The sequence below is a fragment of the Microcebus murinus genome, chromosome 3, assembly GCF_040939455.1.
Source record: "Microcebus murinus isolate Inina chromosome 3, M.murinus_Inina_mat1.0, whole genome shotgun sequence".
In the NCBI taxonomy this organism is placed as follows: domain Eukaryota; kingdom Metazoa; phylum Chordata; class Mammalia; order Primates; family Cheirogaleidae; genus Microcebus; species Microcebus murinus.
Window position 1 is genome coordinate 67059966 of NC_134106.1, and position 20909 is coordinate 67080874.

The 20909-nt window shown below is 38.0% G+C and overlaps 1 protein-coding gene across 1 annotated transcript in view; it reads left to right on the plus strand.

The window, feature by feature from the left end:
• CTNNA2 (catenin alpha 2) overlaps window positions 1–20909 on the plus strand; it is a 1049805-nt gene that overhangs the window by 942639 nt on the left and 86257 nt on the right. The window contains exons 10-12 of the mRNA XM_012742713.2: window positions 7305–7397; window positions 7999–8155; window positions 14478–14678. Of these exons, the coding sequence (XP_012598167.2) occupies window positions 7305–7397; window positions 7999–8155; window positions 14478–14678 (451 nt within the window). The remainder of the gene's footprint in view (window positions 1–7304; window positions 7398–7998; window positions 8156–14477; window positions 14679–20909) is intronic.

Sequence of the window (20909 nt, forward strand, 5' to 3'; positions counted from 1 at the left end):
CAACATTATGGGGCAGATGTTTTATTTTTGTACTTCATAATGGAGGAAATTGAGGCTCAGAGATGCAAAGCGTCTTGCCTAGCTACAAGAATAAGAGTCAGAACATAAACCCTGAACTGCCTGACTCCAAAGCGCAGGCTCTTGCCAATTAATGATTAAAAAAAAAATAAAATATGTAGAATGATCAAGAGTGTGAAATGTGTTAGGTCATTTAAAACAGAAGCAAGGAAAAATTTCTCTCTCTCTCCTGTCCCCCAGTGTCCTTCTGCCACCACCAGCTGCCGACCTCTACTGAACCATACTTCCTTGATCAAATTATCCCTGCTATTTAAGTCTCCTCCATCCTTCAGCACTGTAGTTACTGTTAATCAGGCTGATCAACTTATCCCAGTGTGAGACAGCTGCATTTTAAAAGGATTCCATAATACCTCAGCACAAAAGAGAGACACTCCTGTCACTTCTCCTGGGCAGCCAGACTGGGCTCTCCTCAAGTCAGGTTTCGAAGGTGGCTGGACTTCTACTCTTATGCCCACCTCCATGGAAGCCCGTTGTTGTCTTAAGACCTGATTCCTTTGTCTTAATATCAGTGGCTTCTGCCTTGCCTCTCAATCGTTTTAGGGAGGTGTATCATTTCATCTCTACTGAATTATAACATTCCATCTGTGATCTAGGAGGTGTGTTCTGGAGGAACCTTGCGGTTCTATACAAGGTAGGCATATGTGATGCCTTTTTGTGTACTAATATTAGCACAGATGAGAAAATAGACCTTCCGATTGAGACCACAGCCCTCTTCAGGGGACTGATGGTTATAGAGAGTAATAGTTTGCATGAAATTTGTGCCACCATCCCTTCTCTCTCTGGTTTATATGGCTGCACGACTGACTATAGATTCACACAATTCCCTTGTAATAGTAAATAAGTTCATTTTATCTTCAAATTTACAATAATGATGAAATATTAACAGAAGTTAGCTAGAGTTTTATGGCCCTTCGAATTACTATTCTGCTTTATTTCAATAGCAAGCTCTTCTTAAAACACCAATATGATACCTAAAGCTGTAAAAATTAATGAAATGATACAATGTTTAGGGAATGAATGCATTGAATATGTGCTGGTGTCTGGCATTGAACAGGATCACAAATGTTAACAATAATTTGATTTCCAGGGCCAGAAAAGGAGAAAATATTCTCATTTTTCTGATACACCTCATATCATTTTGGAGTTAAATGCCTAAATACTTTATTAGCAGAGGTATTTAATGTCTAATTGACACTCAGCCTTCCAAGCATTTTGACGATTCTTGCAAGTGCCCAAACAAGACTGTGGCATTTTTGAGACAGAGCCATTTTTCTGTGGTGGTGTTCATGTAAAACTGAACCGTGTAGCCACTGGGTGTGCTTCATCTGTAGCTGTAAGCTGTGCAGGGATATGTGTGATTAAAAAATCTTGCATTTTAATTTTATTATATTTTTTCTTTTGTTTTTTGTTTTTGCTTTTTCTTAAGTCTTGCATTTTTAAATGGTCATGATCTATTTTTAGGATGTTTTTAATTTTGTCACATGTTTTTAATTTTGTCACCTTTATTTGTCCCATCAGTGTTCCAGGAACATTGTCACTCTGGTTTTGGTCCACCAAGGTGATTATTAAAGGGTTAGCTAGAGAACAGATGCCAATTGTAATACAAATTCAGTCTGAGTGGGAAGTTACTTTCTTAGAAGAATCAGTATCAGTTTTCCTTGCTAGTTTCTTTCCTTGTCATCCTGCTAATGATATTGTTAGTGTAAGTATTCACTTATAGTGTGCCCCTAGAAGAGGAAAAAATACAAACATTGAGCATCCAGAAAGTTGTGCCAAACAGGCAATCAGAAAAGCAATCTAGTGAGATGGCTACCTCACCTCTCCATGGTATGTTTACTGACCCCCACGCAGGAGTCATGGTTACTTCTAGTTTTGAAGTCCTCATAGTCAGTGGTACACAATATACTGATGGCTGCTGGGCTCTTTTCCCCAAGATAATTGGTTTTCTTAAGGTACTAAGTCAGAGATAGAAGAATGGTCCAGTCTTCTCAGCTTTTACCTGCCCATATCCATTGTGCTCTCAGAAGTCATGGAGGAGACCTTGTTTTCAGAATATATTGATGGGGAATTAATACAATTAGCTCCATAGTGAGCTCTGCACCTATAGTCATGGCCTCTTCCACTTTTAGAAATCCCAAATCAATCTAAGTCGCCCAAGATTTAATACTTGATGATACGCTTTATTGCTTTCTAAGCTTCCAGGAAGGCGATTAAATCTTGTTGCCTCAGTTAAATTGTAAATAATTCAAGAGTGAAGAAAGCAAGAGGCCAGAGCCAGCTGGGCATGTATGTTGCATATATGTTACCTGCTCAGTAGATTCAAGCATGTTTCAAAATTCCATCGAATCTAATTGTGTTGCTCAATGTCTTATGGGCTGCAATCTGTTAATGGTCTATTGTCTGCTTTTTTGCTCACATTCATGGTTTTAAATTCTAATAATTCTAGTTCACCTTGCCTTCCCTCTCCATGCCTCTCCTCCCCAGCATTTATCATGTGAAATTAACCATAGAGGAGAAAATAACAAACAGGACATTTTATTTTACTAAAGAGTTTCTGATATTACAACGTCAGAGCTATAGTTAAAGAACGGGTAGTTAAAATCAATTATCAGATACCTACTCTGTGCAGTCAGCTTGGGCTGATGTTGAGGTGTTAGCTGGCATTTCAAGCTACATTGTCAGGGGGAACCTACCTCAGAGACTAAAGCTTAGCATCATTTGCTGACAGAATTCTAGAGATCAAAATATATAAAACCATGTTCAGAGTCACCACCATGCCAATAGGTCCAGTGAGAGGCAGACAAAAGCAAGCCAAAAGGAAAAAAAGGAAGGTAGGGATTTGGATCAAGTCCATGACCAATTTAAAATACGTGAGCTTGCCTCTGGAGATACTGAAATCCTTAGTGCCTTATTGGAAATAGTTTCAGAATGTTTCAGAAAACAATACAAGGTAAATGAAATTCTGATTTTAAAGTGGAATTAAACAGCAGGAACATGTTGCACAGTAGAGACTGCCAGACTTTAGGATTTATGGATCAGTAAAATTAAAGAGAATAAATAATTGCAGAACTATGGAGAGTTGCCAGCTCTTTATTGTTACCAAGAATGGCTAGCACTGTCCCCCTGCTAAAATTCTGTTAGGTGATGAGGTTACCACATGAGACCTGAGCCATAATAGAGTTTATCTAAACAAGGGATGAGAAAACATTTCAAAAGATATACAGAGAGAAGTTTATTTTCACCACGTGGAAGTTATTGGTTGGCATTCCCGTGTACAAGAGTCCAGCTCTTCGGAACTGTAAGTCCCCCGAGGTTGGTGGCTCTGTCTGCTGTCTTCTGCTCTCTCTCCGGAGAGCTACATCTGTAACTGACAGAGTCCAGTTATACTGTGTTTCCCCAAAAATAAGACAGGGTCTTATATTTGTTTTTCCTCGAGAAGACACCCTAGGGCTTATTTTCAGGGGATGTGTTATTTTTTTTAAGTACAGTACAACAATCTACACTTATTCAAATATAGTTGTTGTTGTCTTCTGGAACATCATCATAACTTTCCAAATCCTGAATTCATCGTGAATTTCTTGAGACTCTATTTCCTTTAGAACCATTGGCCCCGAGCTCTCATGGGGCAGATGAGAAGGGCTGCTAGTCTTTACCGCTCAGCGACAGAATGCATAGGTTGTGCAGATATGCTGTGTAGCCACGCCCGTCACTAGATCTTATTTTCTGGGTAGGGCTTATATTGTGCAAATGCTTAGAAATCCTGCTAAGGCTTATTTTATGGGTAGGTCTTATTTTTGGGGAAACACGGTAGTGTTTCTCTTCCTCGCTCAGGCAGGTGTTCTTCCATTGTCTGCAAACCTCAACTCCAAGCCACACTCAGGTTTCTCTGACACATGCTACGTTATCTTGAGATTCGTACAATGCAAGACAGTATTTTCCCAGAGCTGGTGATACAATAGGTTGTGGTTGCTGCTTTTTCAAAGATGTTTTTTATTATGGAAAATTTCAAGTATATCTCAAAGTAGAGAATGTGTATAATAAACCATCATATGCTATCACTCAGCTTCAACAATTATAAACTAATCTTGTTTTTTTCTATAGCTCTACTCATTTCCCCAACCCCAGATAATTGTGAAGCCAATCCTAAACATATCATTTTATCTAAAAACATCTTGACATAAACATTTGTACCTCCATAATATGCTGAAATAAAAAAAAAAACACCTATGGACTCTAAAAAAACATAATAAAAGTACCATTAGTATACTTCAAAATATTAACTCCTTAATATTATTATCAGTGTTTAGCCAATATTTAAATTTCCTTGATGGTTTAAATGTACTTTTATTTTTGCATTTATTTACATGCTTATGTATGTATAATGTTTATTATAGTTTCTATTCAGGACAAAAATAAGGTCTACTACTTTTTTCTACCAGTTTCTCACCATCAGGATTTTTATGATTACATTTATGTCATTTTAATTTACATGTTTCTTTGTCTCTTGAATTTCTGTAAATTGCAAGTTTATGAGGGCTGATCCTTTCCAAGATTTATTTTGTTTTTGGCAAGAATATTTCATAAATACTATTATGTTTTTCAATCAGGAGACAGATAATAATTCCTGTGCTTTTTTTAAAATTTTACATGTTAATAGCTAATGAGGACTTGGTCTAGAGCTATTATTTCATTGAGCATGCTGGTATTTTCTTGTAGACATGCAAGAAAATATTACCCATAGACTTGGTTCCTGAAGTATTTAAGTTTTCATACTGTTGTGTTAAATTCTTCAGCAATTGTTCACTGTTTGCAAAAGTGTGATCTCAAGTCTTTCACACCAAGCAAGGATAGTAAAGCGCAAAGTCATCATCTAAAATTGTCACTACTGCCTAGAATGAAAGGTCATTCAAAAGCAGATGTTAAAAAAAAAAAAAAACTTGATTGAAGATATACGTATTTAAATTTCTATTTTTTTTTTATCTTTCTTTCTGGAAAATTCTCATACTAGCCTAATTTTTTTTCTTTTTTTGTCACATGCCACTCTGTATAGGGGACACTGTATTCTGAATTCATACCATGAACTAGAACGTAGGAACCATAGATTAACACCATAGAGTTGTTGAATATCTGGTCAATGGTAAAAATTTGTCTAGCCAAATTAAAGGTAGAACTCTTTGAGAATATCTTTCATCCATGGTGCATTCCAAATTACTGTATACACTGAATTCTAAATTTAAAAGCTGTTTAATTCATTTAATAAACACCTATGAAGCACCAATTTTGTGTCATGCACTGAATCAGGCACTTACAATATAAATTGTGCTAGAATACATAATACAAATATAACAAAGATTAATGTGGAGGGAAGAAAATGTGATATTACAAAAAGAATTTAAGAGACCTGCATTACTGGTTCCTGCTCTGCTTCTAAGAAGCTTTATGCCCCTGGGCATTTAGTAGCCTTTCCAATGAATGGGCCCAAGAAGGCAAATGTCTTTTTCACACTTACTTTGAAAACTAAGTAAAATAGTGAAAATTATCTGAAGAATCAAAATTAAACTACAAAATATAAGAAACTATATGATGTTTGGAACTCAATTCATCTGCTGTGTCTCCTATGCCTATTCTCACCATAACAGGCATCATGCATCCTTCATCTGAAAGTTTCAAAACAGGATTCTTCACACTAATGATTTATTGAAGTTATCTTAAAAGTATTCTTACTATCACCATCAACCCACCTCATTTTGCTGATAAGGAACAGTCCTTTAACCGTGAAATGACTTACATAGCTGGTTAGTGGTTGGGCCTCGGATCTCTAGTTCTGTACTCTCCCCATGATTTCCTCTCGCCTAACTAAGGTTTATTCCACTCTAGGAACTACGAACATGGGTAGCACATTTTAATATCCTTGGGCATTAAGGCACCATAGGAAAGCAGCCTGGTTTGAGAGACTAAAGGTGAACAGGATCAAAAGGGCAGGCAATTGAAAGGCTCTGGGTCTCCTCTCTCTGACAATCACTTGCTCTGTTTGTCCCAGTCCTTGCTGTCCTTTTGTTCTCTTTGATTGCACTAATCCCCATTCTCCTATCTTCTGGGTGCCAGCCTGATGGAACTGATCTATGTTTTCTTTATTTCTGACAGAGTCTCACTCTGTTGCCTGGGCTAAAGTTCTGAGTGTCGTGGCGTCAGCCTAGCTCACAGCAACCTCAAACTCCTGGGCTCAAGCGATTCTCCTGCCTCAGCCTCCCGAGTAGCTGGGACTACAGGCATATGCCACCACGCCCGGCTAATTTTTTTTTCCTATATATTTATAGTTGTCCAGCTAATTTCTCACTCTTGCTCAGGCTAGTCTTGAACTCCTGAGCTCAAACAATCCACCTGCCTCGGGCTCCCAGAGTGCTAGGATTACAGAGCCACCATGCCCGGCCCTGATCTGTGTTTTGATGGTGGCCTTGTGTGGTGTTGACCTTGGCCAATCAATCTACCCTTGTATTACCAACTCCTTGAAGACAAGAAATGCCACAGGTTGAACCACTTGACCTGGGAACTTGAATTTGGTTCAGCTGTTTTGGCTGGTATAAAGTTTTAAAAAAATCAAATTTAAATCTCTTTATACTAGACCTGCATGTTTTACTTTACTATATACCCCACCATTGCCTATTGAATGTATACCAGCCTTTTCTACACATTTCTCATATCTGCCCAGCCCCTAAAAGCATTTGAGTTGGTTACTGGTGGACTAGCATCTTGAAGCAGATCTGGGATTCCTTGGGCAGAGCACTGTAATTTCCAGCTTATTGTGAGTTTCTTTTAAGTCCAAAGCACTGCCTGTAGCATTTCTCTCACTGGTCAGAGTTGAGTTCTGATGTGGCCAAGATCATAGGGTTTTTTATTTGAGTCTTAGGGGACTTGAAAGTGTAGGCAGATCAGGGCAGTCTGAGGGAAAACAGCTCAAAAAAAAAAAAAAAAAAACCCAGTTAAAATGTGTCATTGTCTATGCTTGATAACCTTGAAACAGTTCTTTATAAGAACCCCGCTCTTCTGGCAGAAATGCCTAAATCAGCATAAGAAGTAATATTTGTTTCAACACTGAAGGTTGCCCTTATCGTATTCGTGAAAGCATCCTTCCGGAAGGGACATTTTCCAGAGAAGGTGGAAGGCCACGCAACACTGTATTTTCCCTTTTCCTCAACATGACTTCATTCAAATCCTCTTCAATACAGGTTGCCAATTTGGCCTGTTCCATCTCCAACAATGAGGAAGGAGTGAAATTAGTCCGGATGGCAGCCACCCAGATTGACAGCCTGTGTCCCCAGGTAAGACTTATTCACTCTGTTTGAAATGTCCACTGGTAACCTGACGCTCCGGTCCCTCTATGCTGCAGCCCTCACGTCCCTCCTTTCCTTGCCCCCTTTCCTCTCCATGGAAAATGCTAAACCTTAACTACAGGCTGTTTCTAGTTCTACTTCTCTCAAAAATCTCCAACTACTCCAGTTTCTTCAGAATTACTGTGGCAGTTATTGTCTCTTCTACCCATATTGACTTTGTTCTTTGTTGTAGGTTGTGATTTCAATGCTCCCTATCTCTTTACGTTGTCTCAGCAACTAAATTATGAGCTTTCCACATGTGGAAAGCAAGAGCTATATTTCTTCCACATCTGTGCTAAGTACGTAGGATTTGTCGAGTAAATACTTTTTAACACCTAAGGCTAATTGTTACATCTTAAAAAGAAGCAAAGCAAACAAAAACCAATGGTAATTGATAAGCTACTTTATCTTCCATGTTTTTCATTTTCCTGAGGAAACCATTCATGTGTAGAGCCTACAGGGTCTGGGGTTTTGACATGGTCTATTGACCTGCTTGTTCCTCTTTTGAAGAGTGTGGTCATCATGTCCCCGGATTGTCTCTAACAAATAGGTCATCAATGCTGCTCTCACACTGGCTGCCCGGCCACAGAGCAAAGTCGCTCAGGATAACATGGACGTCTTCAAGGACCAGTGGGAGAAGCAGGTCCGAGTGCTAACAGAGGCTGTGGACGACATCACCTCGGTGGATGACTTCCTCTCTGTCTCAGGTAATCACAACAGCAGCTCCTTATAGGGCAGCTGCAGGAGGGTAGCGGGACGAGAGGGATGAGATAAGGAATGTCTCACAAATGTCATGGGTTTGTGTCTCTAGTGCTCTCCCTGTCCCTTTGAGCTTTTCATCAACTCTACAAATGTGATTATAACACCCTACTAAATTATTTTTGGTATGTACGTTGTTTCAAGACACCAAGTTAAAGCACTGGAGGGGAACAGACTTTTTTTAAGGTGGCTTAGATTCCTTTTTAGTTTTTGGAGATTTTTAAGCAGGATGGCCTTTTAAGACATCTGAATCCCCCATGTAAAAAGGGATCATGGAATACGGGATTGGTTAATTGGCCAAGGTCAACAACACACATGGTTTTTTAAGACACGGTTTATGTCTTAAAAATATGCAATCAGTTATTCCAATTTGGTTATATTAAGTGGGTCATTTTTCCAATAAATGAAGTTTTGTGATAAGAGGTAGAAATATAAGCTGCAGATTTAACCCATTAAATCTGAGTTAAGTCCCAAGGCACTTGGGAGCTATTGAGGTTTTGAGCACTTGTCTACTAAGTTGTATTAGGGAAATGAGTGAAAGAAAATATAACTAGTCATCACTTGAAATTGTAACTTTATTTTGTAAATGAAGCCAGACTGGAGGATGCTAGTAGATTTGATTAACTGTGGAGTCAATTTGACCTTTAACAGGATTCATCAAGTCTGTTTCAATATTGGGCTGCCAGCCAGCTCATGGGCCTTTTTCCAAACATATTTGACCAAACACATTTGGCATAGTTCACCTGGAAGGATCTTTGTGAGGAAGAGGTCACTGGAAACATCAGCCTCCTTTGTGAGGCATTAAATTCAAGTGACCCTTAAATTCAAATTGGCCAGGTGTTGATTTTACTCACAGGTGTATAGAACTCACACCTGCCGACTCAGGCAGCATTAGCCCTGAAGACCTACTGGTTCTTGGCAGCCTGAAGCCAGAGAGGGAGAGATCTTGTCGCTGCTGGTGGGAAACAGGCAGACAGGACCTCAGAGTGCCACAGTGTGGAAGTGATTCCTGGGGGGAAGCCATCATGTTTGGAAAATTTTTTCCAGTTGCAGTCTCTCTTTTAACAAAGAAACAGTCAGTGAATTCCCACCAGGGGCTTGTGTTTAAGGTTTATCTGAGAGCAGCGTGTAGTTGGATCTGTAGATTTGATGGATCATCGAAAAGCCAACTTTTCAGTGATGGAAAGCAAGACAAGGCAGAAGGGAAAAACGAGCTGATGTGTGTGTGCAATTCACCTGACTCTCTGCTGTTTGCTTTAATTCTCACCAAACTTCCATAAAATGGTTATTAGTATCCTAAGTCTTCCTTTGAGAGAACTCAGTCATTAGGAGGCTAGATAACTGGGCAGTGATGGTATTAAAACCCAGATCATCCTCTTTTCAGAAATTATGTAGCTCTTAATAAGTTAAGATAGAAGGGAGACTTCCTTTGTGCTTTCTACTTTCATTTCAGCTCCCTTCTCCCACCTCTGGTATCCTCATTTGAATCTCTACTCCCTTTTGGAAACCTATCTTGTTTTTTATTCCCAAGGTGCTTTGTTTTGATGACTTGTCAAGGCAACTATCATTTAAATATCTTCGTATCTAGGGGTGGACTGATGAAAAACCTCAACTTGCTACCATTCCTGTTTTTTTTTTTTTTTGTTGTTGTTGTTTTGCTGATAGCTGAGTCCTAACATGGTAAAAGATACTCAAAAATGCATTTCTTTACAATGTGTGGGATAGCCCCCTTAGAAAAAAGAATAAAAGATTAAAAATTTTAATAAATAAAAAAAGTTACAAAAAGAAAATTGAAAAAAATGCATTTCTTACCAGTACTTAGAATTGTTTGGATTAGCCACATGGGGGATTTTGGTAGTGGGGAATAGAAATGTGGCCATTAATATTAAGTGGCTTTCTAGAATCTAGTTAAGTTTTTGCCAGGATAACATAGTGCCTTCCAAAGGAGGCAGGAGCCCTTCTCATTCAATCTCAGATCTCACAGTGTGATCCTGACGTCTTCTGCACACCCTTCTACCTACAAATAAACAGGAAATACCCACATATTGCCTTTTCCAGAGAGGAATCATTTTAGAGCTTAAAACTTACCCTCCTTTTTTTCTTTTTAAATGCACATACCGAAATTTATGAAGGTGGGGAGAAGCAAGATGGGGAGGTCTTATTTCAGATTTTTTTCAACAGTGCAAAGCTTGTCTTAACTTTATTCCCCCAAGACCTGCCTCTTTGGTCCATTTCTCCCTCCCTTTGTGCATCTTGCTATTACCAGCAATGAGAAAAGGCTTTGGCTCCCACTGATAACACCATGCGGTCCAACCCCAGTGGTACAAGTGCCGTGGCATGCCATGACAGGAGAATGAACAGGCACTGTCAGGGAGCCAGCTTGGCAGGGCCTGCTGGAGCATGCCTTTGGAGTTGACAGAGGCAGCAGGCACCTTTCCATGGACAGCCTTTGACAAATAATGACACAGCCCACTCTATCCTGCTGGTTGGTAGACTGTGGACACAGCCCAACAGTTGGGGAAACTACTTCTCATCTTCTCTCTAAGATGGAGCCAAACATTTGCGTCAGTAAATTGCAAGTTTGGTCCAGGAGATATTTTGGAATGACATTAATGGCATTTTATGTATCAGTCTCTTCTTAGAGGAATATGTATTCTGGCAGGAAACTCTATTTAAAAAACAATAAAAACAGATCTTTGTTTTTAAAGGACTATAGTGGTTTTTTTTTTTCTATGCTACCTGAACTTGTGTATCTGAATGTTTAATTTGTCCATATGAAATGCGACAAGTTTGGGGAGCAGTGATGCTAGCGATTAACATTATAGGAGCAAAACCAATTTTCAGATGTGGCCTGTGATCATAAAAAAGTGAAATGGCTGTGTTAAAACATTTAAACTTTTCCTACTGTGCAAAACCTACAATTTTTAATAGTATTTCCAAATGAGCCTCTTGGCATTAATCATGTGACAGTTTAATTCTTGGGTTTGGCTCAAAAACAGTAGAAATCTAAGATCAAAAAAGCTATTAACTTGATCCCACAATATCCAGGAGTTTTGTTTTTCCTTTTCCTTTTTTTTTTTTTTTTTTTTTTTTTTTTTAACTCTGTGGTCTTAAGTTATTTTCTTCAAAAAATTCACAGAATGACCTTGTTTGAATCTAGAAACTCTAGCCTTGAAGTTTATAATTATCAAGCAGTTTGGTCATCATTCTTAAAACAAAATTACATCTTTTCTCAAATACTAATGTTGCAAAAACTTCAGGCTGTTTATCACAAAATATGTTGCAAATGTTTTATGATTAAATACCACACTTGATACACTTGATATCAGTGTACCAGTTTTTCCCAGGAATGAAGTGATCTCTGGATCCATGTGCCTTTTATTACTACCTTTGCTTCTATCCTTTTCTAGTTGGAATGGCATTTCTCTATCTCCTTACTTCATGAATTCTTTCTCTGCAAAATACCGTAAAGTAGAAATATGTCATTGATTGTCTCTTTTCAATGGACATCCATTCACTGTCTCTTCTTTGATTGCCTGTTGTCCGTATGGCACTGTCAGGAATGCAAGTATGAAACAGATGTGGATTCTGCTTCCAATAATTAACTGCTCTTCTTGATATATACTAGACCAGTGTGCTTCCTGAGTGTGGGCCCCAGACCTGAATGTGCAAGGGGCAGGAAGGGAGATGTTATTACCAGGGGTTCAGAAATCCATATATATACCAAATATGTAGTCAGTTGACATAAAGTTCTTGTTCATGTCTACATGGATAGGTACAGTTCTTTTATGGATTTTGGGCCTATGTTGGTTTCCTTCAAATAGGTATAGTTATATCAATAAAAACATCTGTTTATTTTTGGTCTTTTAATTAAATGGTATATTTCACTTTGGGAGATAGGTTGTTTCTTTAAAAAAAAATTATTTAATTTTAATATATTAGGTCAAGAGTGGTCCCCTAAGAACATCTTAAAAAATTTTATTAACTTCAGAGAAATTACTATCACTATATAATGTAATCAACAGAATTCTCACTCTTTTTCATGCAACTCAAATACCATCTTTAAACTATGCATAGAAAAACAGTAGCTATGCTTTATTACTACTATGTAATTCAAAGAAAATGGCAGCTGAACCCATGTTTTTTGACACGAAGACCCTTGCAGTTGATCTCGTTCGGGAGCCAGGACACGTTTTAATTATCTTGAGAAATCAAGCAGGGCAGTAAGAGAGGCTTATTTGAATTAAACTTTCATATCTGAGATCCCATACCAAGTTTCATTTGAGGAAATCTTTTTCTGAAGTGCCCTTTTAGGTGAGGTCATGTGATACAATCCAAGATCTCATAAATGGATGGTTTTCAGAGCTTCCTTAACCAAATGAAAACTTCATAAATCTATTTTCACATATGTTTTATTTTTTCTATTTCATTCTAGAAAATAACACTTAGGAAGTACTACTTTTTTGAGTTTAAGAAATCTGAATATTAAAACTTAAACATTTCATTCTACTTTATTCTAATTGTTCTAATTTAGAGTTGAAATAAAGAACTACACAATATACAAATCAGAAATTCATAATGATTTAGAAATCATATTGTATATGGTCAAAATGGATATTGTTTTTGAAAAGTTAATTATACTTAGTGATTTTTTTCTACCTAGTGTCCTAAAAGAATAAATATTTCCTCTGAGTGCTTAGTTTAATTAAAGAGAGATCCCTAGTGAATACTGGGATTTTCTGGGTACCCTCCTATCTTTCCTTCTTTCAAAACTTTAAAATTAGAACTAGCCCTAAAAGCTTCTTAAGGGGGTAATAATTTATTTTAATCTTTTATACACTATTCATTGAATTTGGCAGTTATAATCATAAAAGGTTTGTGGGTCACTGCTATTTTTAAACTTGTGCTATTATATTTATTAGAGGATATATGTTTATATATCTATTATTTATATATCTAGATATTATATATCTATGTGTTTGTGTCTTGATGTGATTGGGCCGCTTAAACAAAATCATAATCTGGGTTGCCTTATAATCAATAGAAATTTATTTCTACTGGTCCTGGAGGCTGGGAAGTCCAAGATAAAGGTACTGATGGAGGGTCTACTTCCTCATTGTCTTGTTACTTTAACTTCACATGGTGGAAGGAATGAGGGATCTCTGGGATCTCTTTTATAAGGGCATTCATCTCATTCCTTAGAGTTCTGCCCATAACTTAGTCACTTCCCAAAGTCCCCACCTCTTAATACCTTCACTTCAGGAGTTATAATTTCAAAATATAAATGTGGGGGGGGGGACATAAACATTCAGTGCTGTACAGTTTGTGTGTTTTCAACTCAAGTTCTGTTGTTTTTCCATAGAGCACTAAACCTTTTGAACATTTCCTTAGAATTCTGCTTCTAGAGAATGTTCAAGGGACATAATTACATAATTACAGATGTCACATTGGATGTGGGAAATACAAAATTGTGCACTTGGTAGGTTGTAAGGGACCAGATCCTGTGTTTTCTCAGTCAGTGGAGAATGAAGCCTCCCCTCCTGCCTGCTTGGTTTCTACTTTGGGCAATGACATTCGAGTGATGCTGACTTGACTCTGATCTGAGGAAGCAGCCATAATACCAGATTGTGTTTTAATTGTGGGGAATTCTTTGATTCTCTTCATCTGATCAGTTTTCTATGCCATGCCGTGACTTTTAAAGACTAACTGGCTGATAATTGTTCATTCTGTATTCTCCATTAAATGTTTCCTGAATAAAAACATAATTGAACAAACATACACCCAAAGCTTTGACTCTGGTCATGTTTAGAAATGGTTTTACTCGGTCAGATTGACTTTGCAGTGTCTGTCACAACAACTCCTAAAAGACCATCTCATGCAGTAAGTTTCAAACTTTGGAACAAAGGGGGAGGGATATTTTTTAAGTCAGTGGTCCTCAAAATATCCCAAACCAGCAGCATTAGCATCACCTGAGAACTTGGTAGTAACTCAGTTTCTTGAGCCCCAATTCAGACCTTACTGAATCAGAAACTGGGAGTGGCACCCAGCCATCTGCGTGATGCTACGAGCCCTATCACTGATGTTCAAGTTTAAGAATAACTATCATAATTATTAACTACTAATATATCCTTTAAGTACCACTTAAGTATTATTAGGCATATATTGTGATGAGCAAGGCCAGGGCTCATGGTAGTTGAGGAATCAGTGGTTAGGATGGTTAAATTCCGAGTGCTGTAAAGTTATCTAAATGCACATGTGTCCTCCCCACAGAAAACCATATCTTGGAGGATGTGAACAAGTGCGTGATAGCCCTCCAAGAGGGGGATGTGGACACTCTGGATCGGACTGCGGGAGCCATCAGGGGCCGGGCAGCTCGAGTCATACATATCATCAATGCTGAGATGGAGAACTATGAAGCTGGGGTTTATACTGAGAAAGTGCTGGAAGCTACAAAATTGCTTTCTGAGACAGGTAAGCATGGATATTAGATCTGGCCACAATGTTGATACCATGGTTAATTTCCAGATGTGAGTAAACCTATTTCCTTGTTTTCTATAGTCTTTTATACTTCTAAATTGCATGTAATCATGGAAAGGGTGGGATATTTACATGTTCTGTTTTCTGAGTTCGAATTTGAATAATTTTAGGAGAACAACAATTCTATTGCTTTTCATGTATATATTTATAGTTTTCATATAATATTTTATTTTCACAAGGAATGTATGAAGTAGGCAGAGAAATTTTTATTATCTCCAATTACAGATGAGAAAATAGAGATTTGAATCGGCTAAGAGACTAGAACAGGTCACAAGGCTAGAAAATAGTGCAGATGTGATAGGAACTTGTAATCTGAAACTTAAAAACCATTACTCCCTTTTTTGCTTGAGAGGAAGAAGAATTCTGTACCGCCAATAGGAAGCATAAAGGCTCTTGGGTAGTGTATGGTTATGAAGTGCTCAAAGAAAAGCAGGTGTGGTGGCTGCTGAAAAAGAGTTAGATTTTAGGAGACTCCTTTTCCTTCTAGGAGAGCTTTATGTGTCCTTCCTCAGGGCTATGCGGCTGCCCACTGGGGACTCTCTGCTGTGGTGAGACCCGATTACTTACGGGAGCCTGTCAGAGCTCTCAGGTGCATTGGGATAGAAAAAACACTTCCTTCCACCGAGTTAATAGAACAATACACAACTTTGAAGAGTGTGTCAAAGACTGGCTTTTTAGTAGTTTATGCTCTTGAATATTTTTGGCTTCAAATGCTTTCTTAATTTCCTCATGCCTTGTCTATTTGTATATATCAAACTATAGAAGTAGTTCAGGGAAGGAGAGAGGACTAGGGTAGAAAAAGAGAATTTAAGTCCATGAGGATGGGGTTATTAATACATAATGATTCGGGTTGTGTGTATGCACAGAAGGACGCCTCTCCTCAAACCCCCGCATGGGTCTTCTCAGACTTGCACGTGAACTTTGAACGCCACTAGGCATTTTAAAAATAGATATCTCTGAAAGGTCAGATATCACAGTGTTCCAAGTTCTGCAGGATAAGACATGTTGGTAGAAATATGTCTTTTTCTACAGGGAAAAGATTATTTGTAAAGACTTCTGTAGATATTTGTTAGCCTAGAATAGCAAGAAAAAAACAACTTATAAATACAGGCATTGATCATTCTCTCTGAAATATAAGCAGAAAAGGAACAGTGTGGTCTCAACATCTAGAGATTATGGCTTTAAGGGATCCTTCAGACTTAGAAATAGCAACAACAACAATAGTAAGATATACCTGCATTTTTATTTAGCTGAGATTCAGCACGGTTTCTTTTTTGTTGTGCAAGTTTGCCCTTTGCATTCAACAGAGTGGACACAAAGCAATATTTCTCTTATGACATTTCTTTCTTCATTTGGAAGAGTTAGAAAAAGCATGTTACTCTCCAAATTAAGGGCTTCTGTTTTTCTTTAACCTTTAAGAAAACCATCTCACATTTTTGTAGCTCTCAGCTCCTACCCCATAGCTCTACTCTTTTTTTTTTTTACTTTTATTATTTTTTTTTAATTTCAGGATATTATGGGGGTACAAATGTTTAGGTTACATATATTGCCTTTGTCCCGCCCAAGTCAGAGCTTCACGCATGTCCATTGCCCAGACAGGGCTCACTGCACTCATTAGGTATGAATATACCCATCCCTTCCTCCCCCGCCCCACCAGCCCGACACCAGATGAGAATGTTATTACTATATGTGTACTTAGCTATTAATCAGTTAATACAATTTGATGGTGAGCACATGTGGTACTTGTGTTTCATTCTTGTGATATTTTACTTAATAGAATGGACTCCAGCTCCATCCAGGATAACATAAGAGGTGCTAGAGACCCATTGTTTTTTTTTTTGTGGCTGACTAGAACTCCGTGGTATACATATACCACCTTTTATTAATCCACTCATGTATTAATGGGCAGTAGGTTGTTTCCACATCTTTGCAATTGTGAATTGTGCTGCTATAAACATTCTAGTGCAGATGTCTTTTTTATTGAATGTCTTTTGTTCCTTTGGGTAGATGCCCAGTAATGGGATTGCTGGATCAAATGGTAATTCTAGTAGCTCTTTGAGTTATCTCCACATTGCTTTCCACAGAGGTTGTACTAGTTTGCAGTCCGACCAACAATGTAGGAGTGTTCCCTGCTCTCCACATCCATGCCACAATGTATTGATTTGAGACTTTTTGATAAAGGCCATTATTACTGGGGATAAGTGATATCTCATTGTGGTTTTGATTTGCATTTTCCCTGATGATTAATGATGTTGAACATTTTTTCATATATTTGTTGGCCATTAGTCTACCTTCTTTTGAAAAGTTTCTGTTCGTGTCTTTTGTACACTTTTTTGGTAGGGTTGTTTGATTTTTTTTCTTGCTGATTTTCCTGAGTTGTATATATATTCTTGTTATCAGCACTTTATTGGATGTGTAGCATGCAAATATTTTTCTCCCATTCTGTAGGTTGTCTGTTTGGTTTCATGATAGTTTCCTTGGCTGTGCAGAAGCTTTTTAATTTGATCAGGTCCCATTTACTTTGTTGTTGCTGTGATTGCCTTTGGAGTCTTCTTCATAAATTCTTTGCCTAGGCCAATGTCTATAAGTTTTTCTAATGTTTTCTTCTAGAATTCTTAGTTTCATGTCATAATAGTTTTAAGTCTGTTATCCACCATGAGTTGATTTTTGTGAGAGATGATAGGCATGGATCCTATTTCAGTCTTCCACATGTGGCTATCCAATTTTCCCAGCACCATTTATTGAACAAAGATTCTTATCCCCAGTGTATGTTTTTGTCTGCTTTGTCCAAGATCAGATGGCTATATGAGGATGGTTTTATATCTGGGTTCTCAGTTCTGTTCCATTGGTCTATGTCTCTGTTCTTGTGACAATCCCATGCTGTTTTAGTTACTATAGCTTTGTAATATAGCTTGAAGTCTGGTAAATGGATGCCTCCCAATATGTTCTTTTTGCTTAAGATTTCTTTTGCTATATGGTGTCTTCTCTGTTTACATAAGAAGCATAGAATGTTTTCTACATCCACAAAAAGCGATGGTATTTTAATAGGGATTGCATTGAATCTGTAGATCTCTTTGGGTAGTATAGAAATTTTAATAATGTTGATTCTGTGGACCCATGAGCATGGTATGGTTCTTCTATGAGATTACTGGAATTGATAAACAAATTCAACAAATTCTCAGGTTTCAAAATCAATGTACAGAAATCAGTATCATTTCTATATGCCAACAATAGTCAAACTGAGAACCAAATCAAAGACTCAATAAAATAGCTAGGGATGTAGTTAACTAAGGAGGTAAGCGATCTCTGTAGGGAAAACCACAAAACACTGAGGAAGGAAATAGAGAATGTAAACGGGTGGAAAATCATAGCTCTATTCTTGCACAAAGTCTCCTCTCTGTGTCAGATGTGGTGCTACTTCTGACACAGAGTAGTACTCACTTGGGTCTGATGCTGGATAAAGAGTATCAGAAGAGCTAGAGATAGGACTCTCAACTCCTGTCTGCTAATGACTGGCTGAAACAACAATTGAGACAGATGAAATATACAGAGCATATTGCTAATTTATATGAGAGATTGTTTCACAAAGTTAGGTACTGTTCAAAAGACATGAGATATCACTTATCTCCAGTGAGAATGGCCCTTAGTAACAAGTCCCAAAACAATAAATGTTGGCATGGATGTGGAGAGACAGGAACACTCCTACATTGCTGGTGGGACTGCAAACTAGTTCAGCCTCTGTGGAAAGCAATATGAAGATAGCTTAAAGCTAAACAAGTTGATCTACCATTTGATCCAGCAATCCCATTACTGGGCATCTACCCAAAAGAACAAAAGTCACTTTATGAAAAAGATACCTGCACTCGAATGTTTACATCAGCACAATTCACAATTACAAAGATGTGGAAATAACCGAAGTGTCCATCAATACATGAGTGGATTAATAAAATGTGGTATATGTATACCATGGAGTACTATTCAGCTCTAAGAAACAATGGTGATATAGCACCTCTTGTATTTTCCTGGCTAGAGCTGGAACCCATTCTATTAAGTGAAGTATCCCAAGAATGGAAAAATAAGCACCATATATACTCACCAGCAAATCGGTATTAACTGATCAACACCTAAGTGGACATACAGGAATAACATTTATTGGGTGTTGGTGGGGGAGGGGATGGGTATATACATACATAATGAATGCGATGAGCGCCAACTGGGGAATAGACATGCTTGAAGCTCTGACTCAAGGGGGGAAGGGGGCAAGGGCAATATACATAACCTTAACATTTGTACCCCCCACTATGCTGGAAAAAAATTTTAAAAAAGACATTTTAGATTTTTTAAATTATATTTTGGGCTGGTTTAATAATAAGAGTCATGCCCATTGGGTCAGAATCTAAAGGCAATGACAGTTGCTTAGTTGACTAAAATATTTTAACATAATTTTCACCCAAAGTCTTGAAATGTAAATAGTTTTCTGGTTGACTGTTCTGCAAAAAAATGACTCAGTCAATCAATGAAACAGTCATATATCCTGGATTGTTGTTGCTAATTAAGATCTTTCTCTTATGTGTTTAGAGCTTGGATAATTCTCCCAGCTCTTCCTTGCCCAGTTATTGGGCACTTTGAAGACTTAACTAAAGGTATCTTCCTTATTTTGCTATCCACATCCAATTCCTAATTAAGTAGATAAGCAAGACATTTATACTGTTTTTCAAGATTTGTTAAGAGTAACTTAACAAGAGTAACCAGGTAGAAATTGAAATAGACAGTTTATATACAACTATAGTAGAAAACATAGGAATACATGCCAAGGAAAAGTAGACATTAGTGGGCTAAGAATTAGAATATAAAAAGGTATAAAACTACTTTTGTTTCTGTCCACAATTGCTCTTTTTTTTTTCTTAAATAGGAATAATGTTCTTTCTTTATGAATAACTAGAGAGGTTGCCAAAGAAATGAAAGAAAAAACTTTAGCTGTTAACTCACTGATTGCTAATTAGAATTGCTGGGAAATGTTCTTACCCAGACTAGATACATGGAGTTGGAGGAAGACCACAGGATCAGTTCTGTGATTATGATTGTACAAAGTTTTATTGGCAGCCGGGCGCGGTGGCTCACGCCTGTAATCCTAGCACTCTGGGAGGCTGAGGCGGGCGGATTGCTCGAGGTCAAGAGTTCGAAACCAGCCTGAGCAAGAGCGAGACCCCGTCTCTACTATAAATAGAAAGAAATTAATTGGCCAACTAATATATATATAAAATTAACCGGGCATGGTGGCGCATGCCTGTAGTCCCAGCTACTCGGGAGGCTGAGGCAGGAGGATCGCTTGAGCCCAGGAGTTTGAGGTTGCTGTGAGCTAGGCTGACGCCATGGCACTCACTCTAGCCTGTGCAACAAAGCGAGACTCTGTCTCAAAAAAAAAAAAAAAAAAAAAAAAAGTTTTATTGGCTATATATATTCTCTAAAATGAATTAGTTCCAATGTCAGTGTTTGGATGTGCTAAAGAGACATATGTCCTCAAAATACAGACTGTTGAGCACATCACTGGTGCCCAAATGTCTGTTTGGGGGTTAATGTTTTTCATATTAAAAATGTATATATCTATATATTAGAGCCACACTGAATTGGTCACTTTTCTATATGTCTATCAAACTTTGTCCTGAGAGTACATTTTATGAGGGGCAGTGGACAAGAAGCAGAGGATACCAAGAGGAAACAAGAGTGAAAAGAGACAAAATGTCATGTGGGGTTTTCTTTTCTTTTTCTTTTTTTTTTTTTGGCTTGCCACATTTACTAGGTTCTGCCTAATTCCCCTCCCCCTACACACACACCCCACCTTGAGTTGTTAGATTCAAGTCCCTAAGTTAGAAGTTCTAAACCTCCGCACTATTGACACTTTGGTCTGAGTCTTTCTTTCTTGGGAAGAGAGGGGAGTGGGGCTGTTCAGTCCGTTATAGGATGCTTAGCAGCATCCCTGGCCTTCACTCACTAGATGTTTACAGTATTTCCCCCTCTCTTACACCAAGTTGTGATAACCAAAAATGTCTCCAGACATTGCAAGATGTCCTTGGAGGACAGTGTTGAATGGGGTGGGCAAAGTAATAGGCACTGAGCTTCACTGCCCCAAGGTAAAGTAATATCCCCCAATAGGGACAAGATTGA